Here is a 26,279-nt window from a genome sequence, read left to right as displayed (position 1 = left end):
CTATTGAGATATAATTCACATAGCATACAATTCACTCATCTAAAGTGTACAGTTACCTCAGTTCTAAAGTGACTCCTGAAGTTCACCCTCAGCTGACGATTAGAGAGGCCTATAGAACAGACAGTAACGCTGGTCATTCGGCCATGTATATGAGAGTAAGTGGGCACAGCAGCCCAAACACAAAGACAAGAAGGCAGGAAGGGACTGGAAAACTGAACGAATGGAAATGGGGAGACTGAGGTGGAGAAGGGGAGAGGGTTGACATGTTGTGGGGTTTGCAGCCAATGTCACAAAACAATCTGTGTATTAATTGTATAATGAGAAACTAATTTGCTCTGTAAACTTTCACCTAAAGCGCAATAATTAAAAAAAAATTCGGTGTGCAGTTCAGTGGTTTTTAGCATAGTCACTAAATTGTGCAGCTATTACTACAATATAATTTTAGAACATTTTTATCATCCCAAAAAGAAACCAGGACCCATTAGCAGCCATTCTTCATTTCTCCTCTCCCCCAACTCTCAGTCTCACAACTGGGCAACGATTAACCTACTTTCTTGGCTCTGTGGATTTGCCTGTTTTGGACATTTAATGTATTGGATTCACACAGTATATGTCCTTTCGTGATTGGTTTCTTTCACATAGCATTATGTTTTCAAGATTGATCCACGTTGTACCATGTACCAGAATTTTTTTTTTCTTCCTTCTTATGGTTGAATAATATTCCATTCTATGGATATACCACATTTTGTTTATCCATTTATCACCTGGTGGACGTTTGGGTTGTTTCCAGTTTTTGGATATTATGAATAATGCTGCTATGAACTTTTGTATACAAGTTTTTTATGTGGACATATGTTTTCATTTTTCTCGGTGGGTATTTAGGGTTGGAATTGTTAGGTTATATGGCAAGGCTATGTTTAACATTGTGACGAACTGCCAAGCTGTTTGCCAAAGCAGCTGCACCAGTGTGTGAGGGTTTCAGTTTTCCCACATCCTCACCAACTCTTCTTATTTTCAGTCTTTTTGATTATAGACTATAGCCATCCTAGTGGCTATGCCATCCTAGTGGCTATGCCATCCTGGTGGCTGTGCCATCCTAGTGGCTGTGCCATCCTAGTGGCTGTGCCATCCTAGTGGCTGTGAAGTGGTATCTCATTATGGTTTTGATTGGCATTTTTCTAGAGACTAACGTTAAACGTGTTATGTGCTTATTAGCTTTATTTTCTTTGAAGAAATGCCTATTCACATTCTTTGCCCATCTCTAAACTTAATTTCCATTTTATTAATAGTAAGAGTTCTTTCTATATTCTGGATACAAGTCCTTTATTAGACAAATGATTTGTAAACATTTTTTCCCATTCTATGCATTGACTCTTCACTTTCTTGATGGTATGTTTGCAGCACAAAAATTTTTAATTTTGATAGTCTTTTTTTTTTCTTTGTTGCTAGTACTCTTAGTGTCAAATCTAAGAAACCATTGTTTAGCGCGAAGTCACAAGAATTTATTCCTGTGTTTTCTTCTGGGAGTTTTATAGTTTTAACTGTACGTTTAGGTCTGTGGTCTCTTTTTGTGTTTTTTCTGTTTTAGGTGAAAGTTTACAGAGCAGATTGTTTTCCCATTTGACAGTTTGTACATGAAGTGTTCTGTGACGTGGTTGCATCCCATAATGTGTCAGCACTACCTCCGTTTCCACCCTGGGTCCCTTGTTTCCTTTTGTCTGGATTTTCTATCTTCTCCTGCCATCTCATCTTTTTTTTTTTTTTTTATTATTAACTTTTATTGAGCTTCAAGTGAACGTTTACAAATCAAGTCAGACTGTCACATATAAGTTTATATACATCTTACTCCGTACTCCCACTTGCTCTCCCCCTAATGAGTCAGCCCTTCCAGTCTCTCCTTTCATGACAATTTTGCCAGCTTCCAACTCTCTCTATCCTTCCATACCCCCTCCAGACAGGAGATGCCAACACAGTCTCAAGTGTCCACCTGATATAATTAGCTCACTCTTCATCAGCATCTCTCTCCTACCCACCGTCCAGTCCCTTTCATGACTGATGAGTTGTCTTCGGGAATGGTTCCTGTCCTGTTGCCAACAGAAGGTTTGGGGACCATGACCGCCGGGATTCTTCTGGTTTCAGTCAGACCATTAAGTCTGGTCTTTTTATGAGAATTTGGGGTCTGCATCCTACTGATCTCCTGCTCCCTCAGGGGTTCTCTATTGTGTTCCCTGTCAGGGCAGTCATCGATTGTGGCCGGGCACCAACTAGTTCTTCTGGTCTCAGAATGATGTAGGTCTCTGGTTCATGTGGCCCTTTCTGTCTCTTGGGCTCTTAGTTGTTGTGTGACCTTGGTGTTCTTCATTCTCCTTTGCTCCAGGTGGGTTGAGACCAATTGATGCATCTTAGATGGCCGCTTGTTAGCATTTAAGACCCCAGACGCCACATTTCAAAGTGGGATGCCGAATGTTGTCATAATAGAATTATTTTGCCAATTGACTTAGAAGTCCCCTTAAACCATGGTTCCCAAACCCCAGCCCTTGCTCCGCTGACCTTTGAAGCATTCATTTTATCCCGGAAATTTCTTTGCTTTTGGTCCAGTCCAACTGAGCTGACCTTCCATGTATTGAGTGTTGTCCTTCCCTTCACCTAAAGCAGTTCTTATCTACTAATTAATCAGTAAAAAACCCTCTCCCTCCTTCCCTCCCTCCCCGCCTCGTAACCACAAAAGTATGTGTTCTTCTCAGTTTATACTATTTCTCAAGATCTTATAATACTGGTCTTATACAATATTTGTCCTTTTGCCTCTGACTAATTTCGCTCAGCATAATGCCTTCCAGGTTCCTCCATGTTATGAAATGTTTCACAGATTCGTCACTGTTCTTTATCGATGCATAGTATTCCATTGTGTGAATATACCACAAATTTATTTAACCATTCATCCGTTGATGGACACTTTGGTTGCTTCCAGCTTTTCGCTATTGTAAACAGAGCTGCAATAAACATGGGTGTGCATATATCTGTTTGTGTGAAGGCTCTTGTTTCTCTAGGGTATATTCCGAGGAGTGGGATTTCTGGGTTGTATGGTAGTTCTATTTCTAACTGTTTAAGATAACGCCAGATAGATTTCCAAAGTGGTTGTACCATTTTACATTCCCACCAGCAGTGTATAAGAGTTCCAATCTCTCCGCAGCCTCTCCAACATTTATTATTTTGTGTTTTTTGGATTAATGCCAGCCTTGTTGGAGTGAGATGGAATCTCATCGTAGTTTTAATTTGCATTTCTCTAATGGCTAATGATCGAGAGCATTTTCTCATGTATCTGTTAGCTGCCTGAATATCTTCTTTAGTGAAGTGTGTGTTCATTTCCTTTGCCCACTTCTTGATTGGGTTGTTTGTCTTTTTGTGGTTGAGTTTTGACAGAATCATATAGATTTTAGAGATCAGGCGCTGGTCGGAGATGTCATAGCTGAAAATTCTTTCCCAGTCTGTAGGTGGTCTTTTTCCTCTTTTGGTGAAGTCTTTAGATGAGCATAGGTGTTTGATTTTTAGGAGCTCCCAGTTATCGGGTTTCTCTTCATCATTTTTGGTAATGTTTTGTATTCTGTTTATGCCTTGTATTAGCGCTCCTAAGGTTGTCCCTATTTTTTCTTCCATGATCTTTATCGTTTTAGTCTTTATGTTTAGGTCTTTGATCCACTTGGAGTTAGTTTTTGTGCTTGGTGTGAGGTATGGGTCCTGTTTCATTTTTTTGCAAATGGATATCCAGTTATGACAGCTCCATTTGTTAAAAAGACTGTCTTTTCCCCAATTAACTGACACTGGGCCTTTGTCAAATATCAGCTGCTCATATGTGGATGGATTTATATCTGGGTTCTCAATTCTGTTCCGCTGGTCTGTGTGCCTGTTGTTGTACCAATACCAGGCTGTTTTGACTACTGGGGCTGTATAATAGGTTCTGAAATCAGGTAGAGTGAGGCCTCCCACTTTCTTCCTCTTTTTCAGTAATGCTTTGCTTATCCGAGGCTTCTTTCCCTTCCATATGAAGTTGGTGATTTGTTTCTCTATCACCTTAAAAAATGACATTGGAATTTGGATCGGGAGCGCATTGTATGTATAGATGGCTTTTGGTAGAATAGACATTTTTACTATGTTAAGTCTTCCTATACATGAGCAAGGTATGTTTTTCCACTTAAGTATGTCCTTTTGAATTTCTTGTAGTAGAGCTTTGTAGTTTTCTTTGTATAGGTCTTTTACATCCTTGGTAAGATTTATTCCTAAGTATTTCATCTTCTTGGGGGCTACTGTGAATGGTATTGATTTGGTTATTTCCTCTTCGGTGTTCTTTTTGTTGATGTAGAGGAATCCAAGTGATTTTTGTATGTTTATCTTATAACCTGAGACTCTTCCAAACTCTTCTATTAGTTTCAGTAGTTTTCTGGAGGATTCCTTAGGGTTTTCTGTGTATAAGATCATGTCATCTGCAAATAGAGATAATTTTACTTCCTCCTTGCCAATCCGGATGCTCTTTATTTCTTTGTCTAGCCTAATTGCTCTGGCTAGGACTTCTAGCACGATGTTGAATAAGAGAGGAGATAAAGGGCATCCTTGTCTGGTTCCCGTTCTCAAGGGAAATGCTTTCAGGTTCTCTCCATTTAGAGTGATGTTGGCTGCTGGCTTTGCATAGATGCCCTTTATTATGTTGAGGAATTTTCCTTCAATTCCTATTTTGGTGAGAGTTTTTATCATAAAAGGGTGTTGGACTTTGTCAAATGCCTTTTCTGCATCAATTGATAAGATCATGTGGTTTTTGTCTTTTGTTTTATTTATGTGGTGGATTACATTAATGGTTTTTCTGATATTAAACCAGCCTTGCATACCTGGTATAAATCCCACTTGATCGTGGTGAATTATTTTTTTGATATGTTGTTGAATTCTATTGGCTAGAATTTTGTTGAGGATTTTTGCATCTATGTTCATGAGGGATATAGGTCTGTAATTTTCTTTTCTTGGTAATGTCTACCTGGTTTTGGTATCAGGGAGATGGTGGCTTCATAGAATGAGTTGGGTAGTATTCCGTCATTTTCTATGCTTTGAAATACCTTTAGTAGTAGTGGTGTTAACTCTTCTCTGAAAGTTTGGTAGAACTCTGCAGTGAAGCCGTCCGGGCCAGGGCTTTTTTTTGTTGGGAGTTTTTTGATTACCGTTTCAATCTCTTTTTTTGCTATGGGTCTATTTAGTTGTTCTACTTCTGAATGTGTTAGTTTAGGTAGGTAGTGTTTTTCCAGGAATTCATCCATTTCTTCTAGGTTTGCAAATTTGTTAGAGTACAATTTTTCATAATAATCTGATATGATTCTTTTAATTTCAGTTGGGTCTGTTGTGATGTGGCCCTTCTCGTTTCTTATTCGGGTTATTTGTTTCCTTTCCTGTATTTCTTTAGTCAGTCTGGCCAATGGTTTATCAATTTTGTTAATTTGTTCAAAGAACCAGCTTTTGGCTTTGTTAATTCTTTCAATTGTTTTTCTGTTCTCTAATTCATTTAGTTCAGCTCTAATTTTTAGTATTTGTTTTCTTCTGGTGCCTGATGGATTCTTTTGTTGCTCACTTTCTATTTGTTCAAGTTGTGGGGACAGTTCTCTGCTTTTGGCTCTTTCTTCTTTTTGTATGTGTGCATTAATTGATATAAATTGGCCTCTGAGCACTGCTTTTGCTGTGTCCCAGAGGTTTTGATAGGAAGTATTTTCATTCTCGTTGCATTCTATGAGTTTCCTTATTCCGTCCTTGATGTCTTCTATAACCCAGTCTTTTTTGAGCAGGGTATTGTTCATTTTCCAAGTATTTGATTTCTTTTCCCTAGTTTTTCTGTTATTGATCTCTAGTTTTATTGCCTTGTGGTCTGAGAAGATGCTTTGTAATATTTCGATGTTTTGGATTCTGGAGGGGTTTGTTTTATGACCTAATATGTGGTCTATTCTAGAGAATGTTCCATGTGCGCTAGAAAAAAAAGTATACTTTGCAGCAGTTGGGTGGAGAGTTCTGTATAAGTCAATGAGGTCAAGTTGGTTGATTGTTGTAATTAGGTCTTCCGTGTCTCTATTGAGCTTCTTACTGGATGTCCTGTCCTTCTCCGAAAGTGGTGTGTTGAAGTCTCCTACTATAATTGTGGAGGTGTCTATCTCACCTTTCAGTTCTGTTAAAATTTGATTTATGTATCTTGCAGCCCCGTCATTGGGTGCATAAATATTTAATATGGTTATGTCTTCCTGATCAATTGTCCCTTTTATCATTATGTAGTGTCCTTCTTTATCCTTTGTGGTGGATTTAAGTCTAAAGTCTATTTTGTCAGAAATTAATATTGCTACTCCTCTTCTTTTTTGCTTATTGTTTGCTTGATATATTTTTTTCCATCCTTTGAGTTTTAGTTTGTTTGTGTCTCTAAGTCTAAGGTGTGTCTCTTGTAGGCAGCATATAGACGGATCGTGTTTCTTTATCCAGTCCGAGACTCTCTGTCTCTTTATTGGTGCATTTAGTCCATTTACATTCAGCGTAATTATAGATAAATAAGTGTTTAATGTTGTCATTTTGATGCCTTTTTATGTGTGTTGTTGACAATTTCATTTTTCCATATACTTTTTTGTGCTGAGAGGTTTTTCTTAGTAAATTGTGAGATCCTCATTTTCGTAGTGTTTGACTTAATGTTTGTTGAGTTGTTACATTTTTCTTGGCTTTTATCTTGAGTTATGGTGTTGTTATACCTCTTTGTGGTTACCTTAATATTTACCCCTATTTTTCTAAGTAAAAACCTCACTTGTAATGTTCTCTATCGCCTTGTATCACTCTCCATATGGCAGTTCTATGCCACTTGTATTTAGTCCCTCTTTTTGATTATTGTGATCTTTTACATTTTGACTTCAGTGATTCCCTGTTATGAGCATTTTTTTTTTAATTAGTCTTAATTTGTTTTTGTGATTTCCCTATTTGAGTTGATATCAGGATGTTCTGTTTTGTGACCTCGTGTTGTGCTGGTATCTGATATTACTGGTTTTCTGACCAAACAATATCCTTTAGTATTTCTTGTAGCTTTGGTTTGGTTTTTGCAAATTCTCTAAACTTGTGTTTATCTGTAAATATCTTAATTTGGCCTTCATATTTCAGAGAGAGTTTTGCTGGATATATGATCCTTGGCTGGCAGTTTTTCTCCTTCAGTGCTCTGTATACGTCATCCCATTCCCTTCTTGCCTGCATGGTTTCTGCTGAGTAGTCTGAACTTATTGATTCTCCCTTGAAGGAGACCTTTCTTTTCTCCCTTGCGGCTTTTAAAATTTTCTCTTTATCTTTGGTTTTGGCAGGTTTGATGATAATATGTCTTGGTGTTTTTCTTTTTGGATCAATCTTAAATGGGGTTCGACGAGCATCTTGGATAGATATCCTTTTGTCTTTCATGATGTCAGGGAAGTTTTCTGTCAGGAGATCTTCAACTATTTTCTCTGTGTTTTCTGTCCTCCCTCCCTGTTCTGGAACTCCAATCACATGCAAGTTATCCTTCTTGATAGAGTCCCACATGATTCTTAGGGTTTCTTCATTTTTTTTAATTCTTTGATTTTTTTTCAGCTATGTTGGTGTTAATTCCCTGGTCCTCCAGATTTCCCAGTCTGCATTCTAACTGCTCGAGTCTGCTCCTCTGACTTCCTATTGCGTTGTCTAATTCTGTAATTTTATTGTTAATCTTTTGGATTTCTGCATGCTGTCTCTCTATGGATTCTTGCAACTTACTAATTTTTCCATCATGTTCTTGAATAATCTTTTTGAGTTCTTCAACAGTTTTATCAGTGTGTTCCTTGGCTTTTTCTGCAGTTTGCCTTATTTCGTTTGTGATGTCTTGAAGTATTGTGTAAATTAGTTTTTTATGTTCTGTATCTGATAATTCCAGGATTATATCTTCATTTGGGAAAGATTTTGATTCTTTTGTTTGGGGGGTTGTAGAAGCTGTCATGGTCTGCTTCTTTATGTGGTTTGATATCGACTGCTGTCGGCGAGCCATCACTAAGATATAAAAAAAAAAAAATATAGTAGTGGTTTATTCTATATTTGCTCACTGAGTCTTATCTTGTTTTGTTTTCTTTCAATATACGTGGATAGGCTACTAGATTGTGCTGTCTTGTTTGTTGTAGCCCTTGACTTACTTATGACCTATTACCAGCTGGTTTGGGCTGTTGCCAGATATATATGCCTGAGTCTATTCACTATTCTTGAGTAGAATCTGATTTTGGGTCATCAAGCGTGTGCTGCACCCTAACACCTGTCCACCTCGAGAAGTAGTGGTGATAGTTGTGTGCACCAGATTCTATTAGCAGCTGGGGTTCACACTCCAGGGGGGGCAGGATGCTGACAGGCTTCCCCCAAGTGTCAGTGAGGTAGGTGTGTCTCTATTCCTATAGCACCTTGTCGGGAGGGCACTGCAGCTGTACCTTAGGCCCCCAATGCAAGTACCTCTACTGATTGGTAGGTGTCACCCTCCTTAGACCCCTAAGGCAAGAGGCTAGGTGGTCTGGGGGGAGCTTCAGCCCTCAGTTTCCTGTTGTGGGTCAGTGAGGGCTCTGTTGAATAAGCAGAGATATCAGACCTGGGAAACTTGTTTTTCCAGAAAATCCGCTAAAAAAAAAATGCAGTCAGATCCCTATGAGAACTGCCTTTGGATTATAACCGCCACCTTGTTCCCTGTAAGGATGAAAGCCCGATATTTGGATCATATATGCTTGGCTATAGCTGGTTCTGTGTTTTTAGTCCAATTAGGGATGGATTTTTGGTCCCTGGGTTTTTTGTGGTTGCTTCTCTCAGGCCGGAAGAATGGGTTAGGAAAAGACCAAAAAAAAAAAAAAAAAAAAAGGGGAAAGCAAAGCCGCCGTGGAGCCGGAGCCGTTCTCCCTCTGGCTCAGGAAATTCCAATGTTAATGAAGCCGCCTGGGAAGGGTGGGGGAGGGTTCAGAGAAATAGGAGAGTAGCACCTCGGAATATAGCCAGAGTTGCTTATCTTGCTTAGAATGACTATTTTATCTGAGATTCCCGAGGGGCGTGTCGCCTATGTGTGCTGGCTGTGTGGAGATTGCCCCTGAGGGTCTGGCCCGCTGAAGCCGCGGTCGGATCCTCCGCTGCCAGTCCAAGGCCCAGCATCAAGGTTCCCCTGCTGGGACGCTGCACTCCCGGCTCCAAAATCAGTCACTGCCTCCCAGGGACTTCTCGTCCTGCCAGCCGCGTCACCGCGCCACTCCCGCGGACTGGCTGGGCCCCCTCCCGGGGTTAGTTCAGGGGAGTAGGGCTGCGCCCATGCTTGTGCCGTGACAGCGCCCAGTCAAATGCCTGGCGCTAAGGTTCCCTGGCTGGGACGCTGCACTCCCGGCTCCAAAGTGAGTCGCTGCCTCCCGGGGACTTCTTGTCCCGCCAGCCGCGCCGCCGTGTCGCTCCCCCGGACCGGCTGGGCCCCCTCCCGGGGTTAGTTCAGGTGAGTAGGGCTGCGCCCCGTGCTTGTGCCGTGTCGGCACCCAGTCAAAAGCCCGGCGCCAAAGTTCCCTGGCTGGGACGCTGTATTCCTGGCTCCAAAACCAGTCACTGCCTCCCGGGCACTTCTCCCACCAGCCGCATCGCCCCGCCGCCCGCACGGACCGGCTGGGTCCCCTTCCGGGGTGAGTTCAGGGGGGTAGGGCTGCTCCCCTTGTTTGCATTGTCATGAGATTTTGAGTTCAGCTCCCCTGGGCCCAGACCTAAGCCCAGCGCCAAGGTTACCTGACTGGGACGCCGGCTCCAGGCTCCGAAAACAGTCGTTGCTTCCCCGTATTTGTTAGTTCTCCGACTCTAAATCTGTGTTTGTTGTTCAGGGTTTGTAGATTGTTATACATGTGATCGATTCACTTGTTTTTCCAAGTCTTTGTTGCAAGAGGGATCCGAGGTAGCGTCTTCCTAGTCCGCCATCTTGGCCCCGCCTCTCTGCCATCTCATCTTTGATTAGGGGCAAATGTTATCCTTTTAATCATGTAGTTGATTGTTGTAAGGAATATGTTCCTCTCGGGTGTTAATGTTTATTTTATGGACCTGCCTATTGCTTTGCTGAAAATTGGTATCCTGGGATGTCGTCAGTTCCAGGTCAGAAGGGTGTCTTAGGGCCATGGTCTTGGGGGATTCCTCCAGTCTCTGTCAGACTGGAAAGTCTGGTCTTTTTTGTGAATTTGATTTTTTGTTCTACATTTTTTTCCTGCTCTTTCCAGGCCCTCTGTCGAGATCCCAGTCAGAGCAACCGGTGGTAGTAGCGGGATTGAGTTAATTTTTGTGTATGGTGTGTGGTAGGGGTCCAGCTTCATTCTTTTGCTTGTGGAGGTCCAGTTATCCCAACACCATTTGTTGAAAAAACTATTCTTTCCCCATTGAGTTGTCTGGGTCACCTTGTAAAAAAATCAATTGATTTGTAAATGTAAAGGTTCTGAACTCTCAGTTCTGTTTCATGATCTTGGTTTGTTAAACATTTGTGCCAGTATTTTTAAAATATATTTCCAGAAGAGATTCCTTTTTCTTTGTGAAATGTTTTTCTTATTAGTTTTAAAAAAGAACAGTCACTCGGTAGTAGTAATCTATCAAATTAGATATAGTTATTAAAAAAGAAACAAACAAACAAAAAAAAAACAGACTTGGGAGCTATTTTAGGCAGAAAACTCTGACATATAAAATTTCAGGCATTTTGTGATAGCTCTTTTTTTGTGTTGCTTATTTTAAAACATTGAAGTATGACGTTTTAGGCGTTTATAATATTCCTTTTTTGTATTGCTTATTTTAAAATGACTTAAATTTGAGTAATTGCTGGCAAAAATGTTTACACATTTTCATTAGTGTTATTATACAGAAAAGGAAAGTCCTGGAAGCAGGCATTAGGGAAATGGTAAAATTCAAATGAGTATGAAGTTTACTTCTGTAGAGGGAGGCTGCATTCTGTTATCATCACATTCTGAACACCAAAACGCCTCTAAAAACAAGAGGAACATTTCTGAAATATGGTTTTTCATCCTACAACAATATATATTGTCTGCACACCAGGCTGCCTCACTCCTTGACTCTGTTTTCCTGGAGAACACAGAGCGCACGTAGCTGTTGGAAGGGCGTTGTTGGCTTGTCATTGTCTCCCTGTTCTGCGTGCCTGTTACTAAACAAGGAGTTCCCCACACCGCTTGCATCATCTTACCTGTTTGTGCCGGTGCTGTAATTCCCTGTGTCTATTGTGTATAAGCAGTGAGCACGTTTCAGATACCTGGCTGATGACTTTCACTTTCATTTAGGAATCTCTGTCAGAAGTGGAAGAAAAGTACAAGAAAGCCATGGTTTCCAATGCACAGTTAGACAATGAGAAGAACAATTTGATCTACCAGGTAGACACCCTCAAGGATGTCATTGAAGAACAGGAAGAACAGATGGCGGAATTTTATAGAGAAAATGAAGAAAAATCAAAGGTAATTGCTCATCTTCATCAGACCCTTCTCTTGTTCAGAAAACAAAAGCCTTGTCCTTTGAAAAGTGATGGCGTTAACGGAAGATTGCAGTGTACCTGGGTCAGAACCGAACGGCCCGAGGAGATCGCCAGTACACCATAAGACATCAAGCCCTGAAATATTTTCCTTTTTAAACTTTTAAAAATTTATTTTATTTTCTTAAGGAAAAGCTTCTGACCACCTTTAGGTTTCTGAAAATAGAATACAACTCAAGTTTTATCTTTATTCTCTATCTCTTAATTGGGGCCATTAAAGCAAATTACTAATTTCCTCCTGTTACCTGGAACTCCACGAAGCTCCAAAGGCTCTGCCTTAATGAGATGGTTCATTTCCTGGGAACCCCTACACAGTTTAAGAGCACCCATTTTCTAAGTGACCAGAGAGATATCTGTAAGCAACTGCTTGTAATTATGGCAGTGTGGGTCAAAACTTGATAGACGTTTTCTTTAGGGTTTGTGAGCTGTGTTGTTTATGAAATGTAACAGTAAAATACAGCCACTGTTCAAGGTCCAGATATTCCCTTTGACAGCTACAGAAAGCAAATTAGATTCTCTTCAAAGCTTATTGGGCTTGGACTTTGTAAAGTGTTGATGTCAGTCTAAGCAGAGGACAAATGGATATTAATGCCAGAAATGAGTCGTCATGTTTAAAAAGTGTTAGGATAAGATAGGTGAAAAAGAGGTTTCTGGGTATTTTACTGTTGGTTGGACAGTTGCCATTGAAGAGTACCATTGGGTGCCAATAGGTGATTTCCTCTTTGACTCGTCCCGCATCCCATCTTGGGAGATTCTGAGCCATCATACTTTACTTCAAGTCTTATGGATCCCTTTATTTGCCTTCTCATTTCTATTTTATTTCTATTTCTGGCTGTCTCTTTGCCTTCAGTAGATTAGAAAAATATCTCATGCTAAGTATTTAATGGTCAGCATCACTAAAATGAAGGAGCCCTATTGTGTAATGACTAAGTGCTCAGCCGCTAACAGAAAGGTTGGCAGTTCAAACCACCAGGCGCTCCGTGGGAGAAAGATATGGCAGTCTCCTTCTGTAAAGATGTACAGCCTTGGAAACCCTATGGGCAGTTCTGCCCTGTCCTGTAGGGTCACTATGAGTTGGAATCGACTTGACGGCTACCGGTTTGGGTTATTACCAAAATGAGTTCTTAGCCTTCCATCTTACCGAATGTCCTTGAGCATTTTTAAAAATAAAACCGCTTATGGTTACCTGTTTTCACCCTCTTAATTTTCCCCTTCTGTCATTTAGTGAGATACAGAGATGTCTTAGTATACTTAGAGGGTTTTTTTTTCTTTTTTTTTAAATCTCGTATTTGTTTTTGAACTTGAAGAACCCGTAAGCTTTTTTCAGTACCCTGGAAGTCGCCTTCACACGTTGCTGCAGAAGGCTCTGTCTCCCCAGCAGACCATCGTCCTGAGCTTCCTTGTTCTCAGCAGGTTCTGCCTCCCCCAGTAGAGTGTGCAGAGCAGAGGCCTAGGAAGAGGACAGACACCCTGGTGCGTTTCCTTACAGCAGGAGGTGGCGAGGGTAGAGAGGGACAGTTCGACAACACCAAATTCATAAAAGATTTAAAAATATTTTTAATGCCTCCTGCTGGGATTGTAACAACTGCATTGTGTACATTGTCTCTTTGTCTACTTTAGGAACAGAATGCCTGACTAGAAATGTCTGAAGTATGGTATTTTCTTCTTAATAGCTATTCATTTTAATAGGGAATTCTTTTTCTAAACTTACCTGAGTTTGTTGTTGATTTTAAACATAAAGTAGAGAGAGGAATATAATAAACCCTCATGAACATATCACCTAGCCCCAACAACTGTCACCCCATGGCCAATTTTGTCCTTTTCACCTCTCCCACTCCTGTATTATTTGAAGCAAGTCTTAAGAATCCCATATTTTTTGGAAAAAATTTATAATTTATTAACTATTCATTTTTTGTAAAGGTAACTTTTAAAAAAAGTTTTTTTATTGTGCTTTAAGTGAAAGTTTACAAATCCAGCCTCTTATAAAAAATTTAAGCAAAAATCAGTGTAGATATCATCAGATGAGCCTGTATCAGTGCCTCCGGTGGGGCTGTTACCACATGGTCTCTGCTTTTTTTTTTTTTTTGGTTTCTCTTGTAGTGAAAGTACACCCAGCAGAACATTTGCCAATTCAGTCATTTCTACATGTATAATTCAGTGGCATTGGCTATATTCTTTTTTTTTAAATTGTGCTTTAAGTGAAAGTTTACAAATCAAGTCAGCCTCTCATACAAAAATTTATATACACCTTGCTATGTACTCCTAGTTGCTCTCCCCATAATGAGACAGCACGCTCCATCTCTCCACCCTGTATTTCCCATGTCCATCCAACCAGCCTCTGTCCCTCTCTGCCTTCTCATCTCCCCTCCAGACAGGAGCTGCCCATACAGTCTCATGTATCTACTTGAGCCAAGAAGTGCACTCCTCACTAGTAGCATTTTCTATCTTATAGTCTAGTCCAGTCCCTGTCTGAAGAGTTGGCTTTGGGAATGGTTCCAGTCTTGGGCTAACAGAAGGTCTGGGGACCATGACCTCCAGGGTCCTTCTAGTCTCAATCAGACCATTAAGTGTGGTCTTTTTACAAGAATTTGGGGTCTGCATCCCACTGCTCTCCTACTCCATCAGGGGTTCTCTGTTGTGTTTCCTGTCAGGGCAGTCATTGGTTATAGCCGGGCACCATCTAGTTCTTCTGGTCTCAGGCTGATGTAGTCTCTGATTTAAGCATCCCATATTTCTATATGAATTTTGATATGGCTTTCTCAGTGATATGGACCCTGTCCTTTTTTTTAAATGTGCATTAGTCACAAGACCATTTATATTTACCTAAAAAGTAGACAGTAGTTCCTTCATATTATATATCCATCACTGTTAAGATTTCAGTTATCTCAAATGTCATAAATGGTTTATAGTTTCTTTATTTTTTATATCAGGATCCAGACAAGTTGTACACGTTGGTATTAGTTGACATGTCTTTTAAGTCTCTTTTAAATTTATAGCTCCCTTTCATCTCTTTTCTACCCTTGCAATTTATGTGTTGAAGAAACTGTGTTGCTTGTCTCAACAGTTTCCCATGATCTTAATGGACTTTGCTGTTTTCACTCCCATGGTGTCTTTGATTCCTTTTTTCCTCTGTATTTTCTGTAAATAGGTAGTTGGATCTAGTGATTTAATCAGAGATAGGCTTGGGTTTTTTGGCAAGTCTGCATCATAGACGGTACAGCTGTCTTCCTTCAGGAGGCCCAGATGTATGGCTGCCTCGCTCTTTGTGATTCTGTACGTAGAGGCTTAGATCGATTAGTTGAGTCGAGGTTGCGAAATGGGATATTCTGTCATTAGGGTTTTACTTATTTTTAACAACTTTATTGAGATGTAGCTCAAATACCATACAGTTCACCCATTAAAAGTGTACAGTTCAATGGTTTTTCGCTATCACCCCTCTACCTCTCCACTCCCCACCCCCTCCCAGCCTTAGAAAACCATTCATCTATTACCTGTCTCTATAGATTTCCGTATTCTGGACTTTCATATGAAGGAAATCCTATAATACGTGGTGTTTTATGATTGGCATCTTCCCCTTAGCATAATGTTTTCAGCATTCATTCATGTTGTAGCATGTCTCAGTATTTCATTTTTTTTTTATGGCTGTTTCATCGTACGACAGCTTATCTGTTCATAAGTTGATGGACATTTGGGTTGTTTCCACCTTTATTGGCTGTTACGAATATTGCTTCTGTAAACATTCACGTGCAAGTTTTTGCGTAGACAGTTTTCATTTCTCTTGAGTATATTCCTGAGGGTAGAATTGCTGGGTCATATGGTAACTGTTTAATTGTTTGAGGAATTCCAGTCTGTTTTTCAAAGCTGCTACACCATTTTATACTCCCATCAGTAGTGTATGAGGTCTCCAATTTTGCTACACCCTTGCCAACGCGTGCTGCTTCTGACTTTTCTGATTATAGCCATCCTAGTGGGTGTGAAGTGGTGTCTCATGGTGGTTTTGACTTGCATTTCCCAGATGACTAATGCTGTATAGCATCTTTTCATGTGTTTATTGGCCATTTGTGTTTCTTCTTTGGAGAAATGTCTATTCAGATCCTTTGCCCATTTCTAAACTGAGTTATTTGTCGTTTTATTACTGAGTTGTAGTAGTTCTTTGGAGCCCTGGTGGCGCAGTGGTTAAGAGCTCATCTGCTAACCAAAAGATCGGCAGTTCCAATCCACCAGCCATTCCTTGGAAACCCTATGGGGCAGTTCTACTTTGTCCTGTAGGGTTGCTATAGTCTGAATGGACTTGATGACAAAACAGGTAAATAGTTTTTTTTTTTTTATATTCTGGATATAAGTGATTTGTAAATATTTTTCAGTTCTATAGATTGTCTTCTTGGTTTCTTATGCTTTTATTTATTAACTTAGGTACATCTTTAAAGAGAGACTTCCAATCACCCTGTTATTACTCAGATGAGACAGTCTATATAGGAAAGGCAAGAGAAAGGCTTGATTTCTTGCCTTTATTTACAAGTTTTAAAAATAAAGAATTGTTTTTTTTTAGCATCCTCTAATAGTAATGTTTTATTTTAAAAGTATCACTGTGAAGTCATGAATTCAAACACTTGATTTTTATTCTCACTTATGCTCAAATTGTCCCTCCTTTTGAAACACATACTTTCGATTCCCAGACACTTGTGACATGAGTCTAGTTGTTTTGATTACGTCTTTGCTTTCCGGTACAAGAAGGTGTTCCAGGCTCATCTTGTCCATTTTCTGCCCCAGATCTGGAATCAGCACTTTCTCCACAGAGCCCTGGCTCCCTTTTAGAGGTGCTATATGGCTGTCGGGGTGCTCATTGCCACCGAGCTGGTCACTGTTCATAGGCCTTTTAGTGGGTGTATCTGGGAAATAGGCATATGACCCTTTGTTTTCCTTTTAAGACAAAAGACACCATGAGTTCATGCTCATTGTTCCAGGTCAAATTCAGGACTCGGGTTTTTACTTAACTTTTCTGGTCTTAGGTCTGTGTCTCCTCTTCCCACACTGCAGCTCCCAGTCTCAGAGTCACTGAGAATGGTAGTAATTATGTTATATTCTATTTTCACTGCTTTACCCCACATTGCCCAGGATAGTAATACCAACATTACCACCAACAGTGTAATTACTGAAAATAGTTAAAAGTCCATGGTTTAGTTTTGTTTAGTTGTTACTGTTGCCGCTAGGCTATGTATAGTCAAACTCCTGTTTTTTAAAATTACTTGAAATAGTTTCTCTGTGTTTCTCCTACCAACTGTTGTGTATAGTTAAGTTCATTGCATTTTGTTTTCAATGTTTAGGAATTGCTTATGAAATTTGATTTTGTTATAATTATGTAAAATATTTACCTAGCTCTTTAAGTCAAAGTTACAAAGAAAATATATTCAAAGAATTCTCTCTCCTCTGCCTCTTCTACCACATTCCTCCTCCTCTTAAGATTTTTTTTTTAAGTTAATGACTTATCCTTTCTTTCTTTCTCTGTATATACTTATTTGTATCCCCCATGTCTTAGAAAATGGTGTAGCATACTGTAAATTCTGTTCTGCACCTTGGTTTTTTGTTTTTAAGGTCGTAGTCGATATCTTCCTTAGGCTTTTTCACCACTGTGTAGTTCGTCCATTGTCTGGATGTTCTGTTGTTTACTTCACAGGCTTCGGATTAGCTGACATTTGTGTTGTTTGCAGTCTTTTGCCATTACAGACAGTTCTATAAAAATAACCTACTTCATAAGTACTTCTGTATTTAAATCAGTGTATCTATGGGAAAGATTCATATAAGTTGCATTGCTGTATCAAAGGGTAAATATCTTGCTAGATATTGATATATCGCCCTCCATTGTGTTTATACCATTTTACATTCCCTCCAGAGTAGACGAGTGAGTCTGTTTCCTCCTGAGTGGCAGTTTCTACACGGTATGTTGTCAGGTTTTTGGATTTACTGGTTTTTGGATTTACTAGTGTTTTGATGAGAAATGTAGTTTTCATTTAAATTTTCCTCAGTGGGAGCATCTTTTAATATGTTCAGATTTATTTCCATTTTTTTGTGTGTGAACTGTCATTTTTTTTTTAGCCTTTTACGTACTTACTGGTTTTTTTCTAATTTTAGAGGCTTTCTGTATGAAGAGATAGTAACCGTTTTGTCTGTGATATAAGTTGCAATTTTTTTTTGCAGTTTGTCATTTTACTTTGCTTCTAGTATTTTTTGCCGTTCAAAAGTTTTTATTAATGTTGTCGGTTTGACCACTTCTTTCTCCTTATTGTAGATTTTGAGTCATTTTCTTAGTAAAGTTCTCCCCACTTCCTACTTACAGAAATTCACTTAACTTTTCTTCTAGTACTTGTATGTTTTTTGCCCTTCTTTCCTTTTTTTATTTGCATGTACATCCCTGGTCCATTTGGAACTTGTCCTGGTGTATGGTGTGAGGTCTGGTTCCAATTTTATCTTTTCCTATATGAATACACAGTTATTCGAACACCACTCATTTAGAACTATCTTTTCTTATGGGTTTGAGATGCTTTTTTTTTTGGTTTAATATGTTTGTCTATGAAATTGGGTCTATTTCTGGGTTTTCTGTTCTGCTTCATTGGCATATAATCTATGTGGAAGCACCGCACTGTTTTAATTATAGAAGCCTTCTCATATGTTTTAAGGCCCACATCTAAATAAATATCTAAAAAAGCCACCTTTTCCCTTTCTTCTTTTTCCGTAGTTTCTTTTCCTGGCTATTTTTTTCCCCAAATAAACTTAATAATCCACTGGTCTTGCTCAGATGAGACAAAAACTTGATGATATGTTATTTGGACTACATTAAACGTATAGGTTAATTTAGGGAGAACTGGCATATGATGTTGGGTCGTTTTATCCAAGAAGGTGTGTCTTTCCATTTGTTCAAACGTATTTCTGTCTTCTAGCCGTGTTTTACAAAATTTTCCTCCTACAGGTTTTGGACGTACTTTGTCAGGTTTCATGTATGTGTTTTATTTCGATATTGTGAACGAGGCTCATCGTATCTCTAGTTTTTGTTTGTGTCTGTGAAAGTTATTTAATTTTGTATGTTTATCTTTTTACTTTACTGAGTCATCTCATTGTAGTAATTTTGCTATCGGTTGTTTTGGAGTTGCCAGATACATAATTATGTGAGGTGGAAATTTTTAATTTTCTAGACTTTTCCATAGGAAACAGAATTTTTATGATGGGTCATCAATCTGGGCATGTTTCTGGAGGTCATACTGAGCCTCCGTGTTGTATCGTGTGTGTGTGTGTACAGACTTCTTGTGTTCCATGACCTATGTGCACTAATCTTGTTTATAACAGGAGTTAGAAAGACAGAAACACCTGTGCAGCGTGCTGCAGCACAAGATGGAGGAACTGAAGGAAGGCCTCCGGCAAAGAGATGAGCTAATTGAGGTATGTGCGCGACCTGTGGAAATGTGTCCTTTTGGAAAAATGTATTGGTTGAGAAAAGAGTGTATATGTTGGGAGAGAAAGGGAGTAAAATGCCTGTCTCTTCCTGTTTTGCTGTGCCCTAAAATTTCAAACATGAAACCCAAAAGAGGGATTAAAAAAAGTCGACCCTAGGAACCCTATAAGCATTCCCCTTTTAATAGCAGAGGCTTTTTTAAGTGCCTTTACTTTCTAGGTGCATTCTTTCCTAAGGAGAATTTAGGAAGTAGGCAAGAGGCAAATGATTGTGCAGCATCCTTCGGAATGTAGCAAATGCCATCTTTTGGGACATGTTTCTTAGGAAAAAAGAAGTACAGTCTTCACTCAGGCGGCTATATTTCTAAGGTGGATAAAGGAAACGAAGAAAATGTCGAGACACGTTATATATAAACAAAAGGCCAAAGGTGGCTCGTACTGAGGCTCAGGCTTCTGCTGGGTGAAGAACTCTGAGTGCCACAGTGTTGGCAACATCTTGGGAATGGAAGGAGCATGGTCCCCCAAAAAAGAGCATGGTCCCCCAGCCTCTCCAGCCCCCTTGCCTTGCTTTTCCCCTTTTTCTTTTCCTCTCCCCCAACAGACCCATCTCACCTGAAGTCTCTTCCTGTAAATTACTTTAAAAAAATAGTCAATAGAGGAAAAGAAATTACTGTTTTTCTGTTTATGGACTTGTATTGTTTTTTTCATTCTTAAGAATAACTGAATTGGCCATACCCTGATGAAAGCAGGTGGAATTTGTGAACACTAAATGCAGATGCAGATAACTCTTTGGAAGTATCAGATTCCAAGGGAAGTTAGTTGTATTTGTTTTTCCATATATGGCAGGAAGCATATTATCCAAATTCTGTATCTGCAGATATTTAAAAATAATGTCCTTTTGTTTTTGGGTTTTTTTTTTTTTTTTGGTGTGTGTGTGTTAAATATGTCAACTACTTCTTATTTCTTTTTTCTAATTAAAAATGTGTACTGGGGCAGCTTCTCAAATTCAGTAGCTTAAGTTAGGATTGGTTAAGTGTTCTTGGTTGTAATTTGATAGTTGCATTTGAGAGAAATTGTAGTGTTTAATTTCTATAATTACGTATTTGTCACTGTGGTTTCTTTAAAAGTCTGGGGTGCTAGGTATACAAACTTTAAAAATGGTTGCAGTGATTTTTATGTTTAGAATTAGCATCTTTCAAATGCTAGTGTTCATGTCTGTGGAACTGAAAGACCTCAGATGTGACAGATAGTGTGGTTTAGTCCTTAGAATTAAGAATCAGTCACATGGGAAGATAGAAGTTGATAATTTACCAATAATGTACAAGAAAAAAATTAAATGTTGCTGTTGTGTGTGGTGACTCAGTGCTGACTCCTAGCGACCCCACGTGCTTGAGTAGAGCTGCCGCATAGGGTTTCCTAGGCTGTGATCTTTGCAGGAGCAGGTCGCCGGGCTTTCGTGTCATTGCCTGATCAGAAGAGTTCCTTTGGAATTGCTAAATGCTAAATTGGAGTTTTCCTAAAAACCGAGGTGACCGTTCCTTTCCAATTCATGATGTCCTTGCTGTCGTAGATTCTGTGAACAGAAATTTCAAATGATTAAGCACACATATGTCTGCCTTGAGTATTTTTTTAGTTCTGCTTTAAAAAATAAAATTAAAAACTGCTGTTCTCTGTGATAAGGGATCATTTGTTCACAAGCAAACCTAATTTCCTTCTTTAGAAACGTAAGTTGTGCTCTATTTGGGGGGATAAAGGCAGTTCTCAAAGGAAGAGTACACAGAGACCCTAGCTGGCTTGCTGCCACGTAGCTGTGGTTGGAACAGTCACTCCCAGTTCCCTTGCTTGCTTTTGGAGGGACAAGCCAAAGACAGTCATGTCACCAACTTTCTGGAAGTCGTCTTTCCTTTTAGCCAGCAACATTTGCCTTTCCTGCTCATCACAGACTTTGCCCTTTTGTTAAACTCTGCTTTATTTTTGTTCTGTTTTCCTCCCGCTAACCGCCTCCCTTTTTTCTTTCTGCTTTTGTATTACTTCTCTCCCCCTCTTCCTCTACAGGAGAATCAGCGCGTGCAGCAGAAAATAGACACCATGACAAAAGAGGTGTTTGATCTCCAAGAGACACTTCTTTGGAAAGATAAAAAAATTGGGGTATGAGATAAAATTGGGCTTTGGTGAGGAGTAGACCAGTATAATTTAACTTCAAAAAAAAACCACTGCCATCAAGTCGATTCCGACTCATAAAAAAAAAAAAATAGTGACCCTATAATTTAACTTAGAGATTCCTAAAATCCTGCCATTTGGGTTATTAGTGAGTATTTTGGCAGTATGAAATATGAAGAAGAAGGAGGCGGAAGGAGACTGCCATCAGGGGCTGGGACAGACCAGACATACCTGATAGCATGCCTGGAAACAGTCATTCTTTCCAGCCAGTTCTGGGCTTGTGAAACCTGCAAGTAGGAGCTTTATAAGGAAAAAAAAAAAAAAAAAAATGAAGTCACTGTTTATTCCCTTGGAGTCTTATCCAGAAGTAGCCACGGGCATTTAATTCAAACTCACTGGGTAGCTTGATATCCTTACATTACAAACATTCAGATAAAAAGCAAGAGGTTTTTGATGGGATAGGGAGTTGGGGTGGGGGAAGAGTTTTTAGCGTCCCATAAATCGTTGGTGAGTAAAATGGGAAGAGATTAAAATCAGTCCAATTACAGAAGGGGTTAGGAATGTAAGATTTGCCAGGGCCGCCAAATTGTGACGCCATCTCTAATTATAACCCTGAACTCCCCAAACGGGGGCCCAGATGAGGACAAAATCTTTCATAGCCATTTTGCTAAACCCTGCAGGTAAACCCTCCAGGTACGCTGGAGACTGAGAAAGTTCCCACCAGGTCCTCCCTTGTAGCCCTTGACTGGCAGCTCCATCTCATACATGGCCTCTGTCCTGGAGTAGGGAACACAGCACAGCTGCCGAAGGTTGGGCGGGGCAGGAAGTAGTTGGCAGAGATCTCCAGGAGCACCTGTGGTAGACCTGCCTTGCTGTGAAGCTGTTTGGATCGTGCCCTCCATTGTTAGGGGTGCTCTGAAGCCCAGCTAGAGGTCGCAGCACCCAGTCCTTTTCACATTTCCAAGGACCCCAACCTTGCAGTAGTGAACACATAGGGAAAAAAATTACTTCTTAAGAGTTTGGTAGACCAAACTTTTAAAGACATATAAAGCTACCTTTTAGAGTTTCTGATGCCTAAATACCGAGTTTATAAAATTCACCCAAAGCTAGAAAAATAGTCTGATGTTAGCGTCAGCCTCTAGCCTTCTGAGAGGTAGATGGATAACTCTGTTAGAAGTTGTGAACTACGGATTTAATTTATATTTTTGCACGGAGGATTTAAAGTGAGATATGAAAAAAACAGTGTGGCAGAAAATAGGCGGTTTGTAAAGTTTAGTTAAATCCGGTCACTTATCTAGAATGTGGCTTCTTTTAGGGCTTGATATAATTTCTTTAGCATAGATCTGGCAATCCATGATTTCTGATTGGTGTGATCGTCCTAGTGTTTTAAACTGATTGTCTTGGACCAGCCACAGAAAAACTCTGAACTTCTCAGGCCAGTAAAATAGCTATTTAAAACAAAAGTTTTTTTTTTTTTTCCCCCTACCAAAAAAGTATTGAAATTGTCAAAATACCAATTACTTGTCTTTATAGTTTTCTTGGCATTTATTGAATGAATAAGTGGGTGTCCTCATTGTATGTGGTGTACACTAATGTGTCCCCTTGACATTTTTAAGTTATATGAAGATTTTGGTTGTAAGAAATAATACAGAGAGATCCCGTGTACTGTTTCTGCAGTTGCCGCCATGTAACATCTTGCAGAGCTGTGGTGCACTGTCACCACCAGGATAGTGCTGCTGATAAGGTCCTGACACAGCGCAGCCTGTCACACAAGGGGCCCCTCCTCTTGTCCTTTTAGCACCACGTCTACTGCCCCCCATCTCTCTCCCCAAACCCTGGCAACCACTCCTCCATTTCCGTAGTTTTTGTCATTTTGAGAACGTTACATAAATGGACTCATACTGATTATAACCTTTCGGGATTGCCGTTTTCTCACCCAGCACAATTTCCTCGAGATCCATCCAAGTCGTTGAGTGTATCAATAGCTTGTCCCTCCCATGACTTTTGAAATAAGTATTCTCAGTATGGTCAGTGACTGCCTAATGCCTCACTTGTTTCCAGCTTCATTTTCAAGATTTAAGTTTAAGAACATTAGATTTAGCAACATGATCATTGTCCCAGGCTGAAGTTTAGTTTTCTTTAGTTCTCCCTTCTCTGAGCCTAGTGTTCCTGCCCGGCTGCAGTTCTGAGCACCAGGGGCCACGTGTAGAATAGGTGTATACAAAGGACTTGCATCTCTGTGTAGTCCGTTCTGACTAAAGATATTTGTGCCCCTGAGCAGTTAATAGGAGCCCTGGCGGCAAAGTGGTTAAGTATTTGGCTGCTAACCAAAAGGCCGGCAATTTGAACCCACCAGCCTCTCTGCAGGAGAAAGACGTGGCAATCTGCTTCTATAAAGATTACAGCCTTGCAGACCCTATGAGGCAGCTGTACTCTGTCCTATAGGGTCGCTATGAGTTGGAATTCACTCGATGGCAGTGGATATGTGGTGTGACAGCAGTTACGTGGGGAGTTAACCTACTCCAGAACAGTTCACTTGCAGTCAGGTTAGGCATAAAGAAGAACTAGATCTCCACAAGCATGTACTTTGACCCTAAAAAAAGGTCTTTACTGTGGGAGCTATTGTGTGCAGACACAGGGTAGTGGTTATCTGGTCAGGTAATACAAAGGGTTTCAGGTCCGGTGTGAATACATCTGATCCAGTTAAACAGTATTCCAGTTGTCTTCAAACTTTGGGTGAAATGGGTGAATTTTCAGGATGTTACTTTACATTCCCATCTATAATTATGGGAGGATAAAATTAAAAAGCTCCAAAGTAAAAATACAATCCAGTGCTATGAGATGGGGAAGAGGAGCAAAGGGCTTGTCCTGGCATTTGCTGGAATTCCTGGTTTCAGATTGGTTTGTCCCCGAGAGGTCTCTGCCCAGTGGTGGTGGTGTACGAAGCATGTTGTGACGGTCGTCACTTACCCAGTTACACGTGGTGATGCATGGTGTGACTGTGCACGGGTACCAGTAGCCAAGCATCTAACCCTGCGGAGAAGATGGGGAAATATCACCTCGTTTGGTTGTCCTGATGCTTCATTTGCTGTTAACGTAATGGAGTGTTAATACTAGCTTGAGGTGTTAAATGCCTTAAGTATGTAGAAACTTAAATTCTTCGTTTATAAAAAAAACAAAAACCAAAGACACATATAGTGTGAATGTAAATTGTCAGAAGGAAGTTAGGTGTTGACATTGCAGTTTGGATAATTAAGAAGTAGTGCTTGCCCAAGGAGTCCTGGTGGTGCCGTGGTTAAGGACTTGGCTGCTAACTGAAAGGTCATCGGTTCAAACCCACCAGCAGCTCCACAGGAGCAAAGACATGGCGATTTGCTCCCGTAAAGATTACAGCCTAGAACACCCTATGGGGCAGTCCTCTACGATTGTTGCGAGTCGGAATCGGTTCAGCAGCACCCAACAACAACCGCAGCAGCGAGATTTGCCTTGTGGACCACTTCTACAGCATTGTCTGAGGTGGCAATAAGGGGTCGTAATTGTAGCCTTCATTGGGCTGTGATACAGAAAGGGCGTGCAATCCAAAAAACTGGATTCAGCTTCTTGGCCTTGCCACTTACTGTGAATTTAAGCAAAAAATAAAACCTTTCTGAGCCTCGGTTTTCTGATCTGTAAAATGGGGATAAAACAAGTATATTACAAGGTATGTAAGGAAGAAGTTACGTGTGTATTATATGATGACATAGAAAGGAGGACTTTGTATATATTTACTGTTAGCATTATGTATAGTATCTACTGTATATGTAGAAACAGTGCCATTATACTTGGAGCTGGACAAATGGTAGTTGCCATCATTTTGTTTCTATTTATTCCCAGTATGTTTACAGAATAGGATTAGAATGATTTAAAAATTGCCCAGCTATTCAGCCATCAGTAACTAAGCAGTCGGCCCCCTTCTAAGCCCAGGAGACTGACAGGAAGGTTACCCACTGTAGCTTAACTGCTTGGGTGAGTGAGAATGCTAGTGGCAAACATTAGATCTGTAAACAACTGTGTAGAGAAGGGCTTTTTCAGACCGCCTGGCTGTCGGGTCCCTGGTGGGCACTGAAGTGGGTGCTATTCTACTGCGGTCATAGTAGGTCTGATTTGTCACTGATGACCAGAGTGCACTCCTGTTTCTGTACCGTCCTCAGCTCTAGCAGTCGTGAGATTCAGGGAATAGCAATGAAAACACCAGCTTACCCTTTTCAGGAAACCAAGGCACAGGTCAGTTAAGTATGTGCTGAGACCCACAAGCCTGATGCCAAAGCCCGTATTCTGCTACCCGCCATACATGGGCTGTATTTATTTTGTCAGTGTTTTATTTTTGTTTTACACATTTTGAAGGTGTATCAGAAAACAGTGACTTCATTTGTATTTAATTAAATGGACGGAAACAGGGATTTGAGACTTCCTGTGGAGATGAGCTATTTTGAGTTAAATGGTATTTGAGGAGCATTTTAGCACCCTACTTAGAGAGCTTTCACTACAGCTAATATTTAGTTAAAATACCTTATGTATACTAGTTATTTTTTCTTCCAGAACCTTTTTTTTAAGTCAAGCATATTCTCTTTTTTAATTTTATTGTGCTTTAGGTAAAAGTTTACAGGGCAAATTAGTTTCTCATCTAAATTTTATACACAAGTTGTTTTGTGACATTGTTTGCACTCCCTGCATTGTGTCAGCACTGACCTCCTTTCCCTTTTCAAGTGTGTCATTGGATAAACTATTTTAGTTAAATATGAAATATGTTTTTCTGTTCACTAAATGAAAATGTACTGAGGCCAGAAAGGACAACTTTAATATTGCTGCTGCCTTCATCTCCCTCTTCCTGGTTTTTTATTTTTTTTCATAGACTAGAAAAGATTTTTTTTTTCGCTGCCTGATATAATAAGCATGCTTTCCTGAATTTACGCATGAGAACCCGTTTCTATTAAAAACGTCTCCTGGAGATGTATATCCTTGCAACCCTTTGTCTGTGTCCATATCTAACTGGCTTGTTTCTGAGCGCCTAACTGCTTTCTTGCTTTTTATTTCATTGTATTTATTTGAATGAGGGACAACTCTGCTACCTTTC

At 40.0% G+C, this 26,279-nt stretch overlaps 1 protein-coding gene across 12 annotated transcripts in view; it reads left to right on the top strand.

Annotated features, from left to right (window-relative positions):
• Window positions 1–26,279, top strand: part of LRRFIP2 (LRR binding FLII interacting protein 2) — a 113,306-nt gene that overhangs the window by 75,870 nt on the left and 11,157 nt on the right. For 8 of the 12 annotated variants that reach the window (XM_023554845.2, XM_003415706.4, XM_023554843.2 and 5 more), the window contains 2 exons: window positions 11,319–11,489; window positions 18,902–18,994. In XM_023554845.2, the coding sequence (XP_023410613.1) occupies window positions 11,319–11,489; window positions 18,902–18,994 (264 nt within the window). Of the gene's footprint in view, window positions 1–11,318; window positions 11,490–18,901; window positions 18,995–21,061; window positions 21,155–26,279 lie in introns of all 12 variants that reach the window. The other 4 variants (XM_064277467.1, XM_064277466.1, XM_064277464.1 and 1 more) reach the window with 1 other exon arrangement.

Source organism: Loxodonta africana, chromosome 27 (genome assembly GCF_030014295.1).
Source record: "Loxodonta africana isolate mLoxAfr1 chromosome 27, mLoxAfr1.hap2, whole genome shotgun sequence".
Classification (NCBI taxonomy): Eukaryota; Metazoa; Chordata; class Mammalia; order Proboscidea; family Elephantidae; genus Loxodonta; species Loxodonta africana.
The sequence above is the reverse complement of the archived record's forward strand: the minus strand, read 5'-3'. Positions and strand labels throughout refer to the sequence as shown.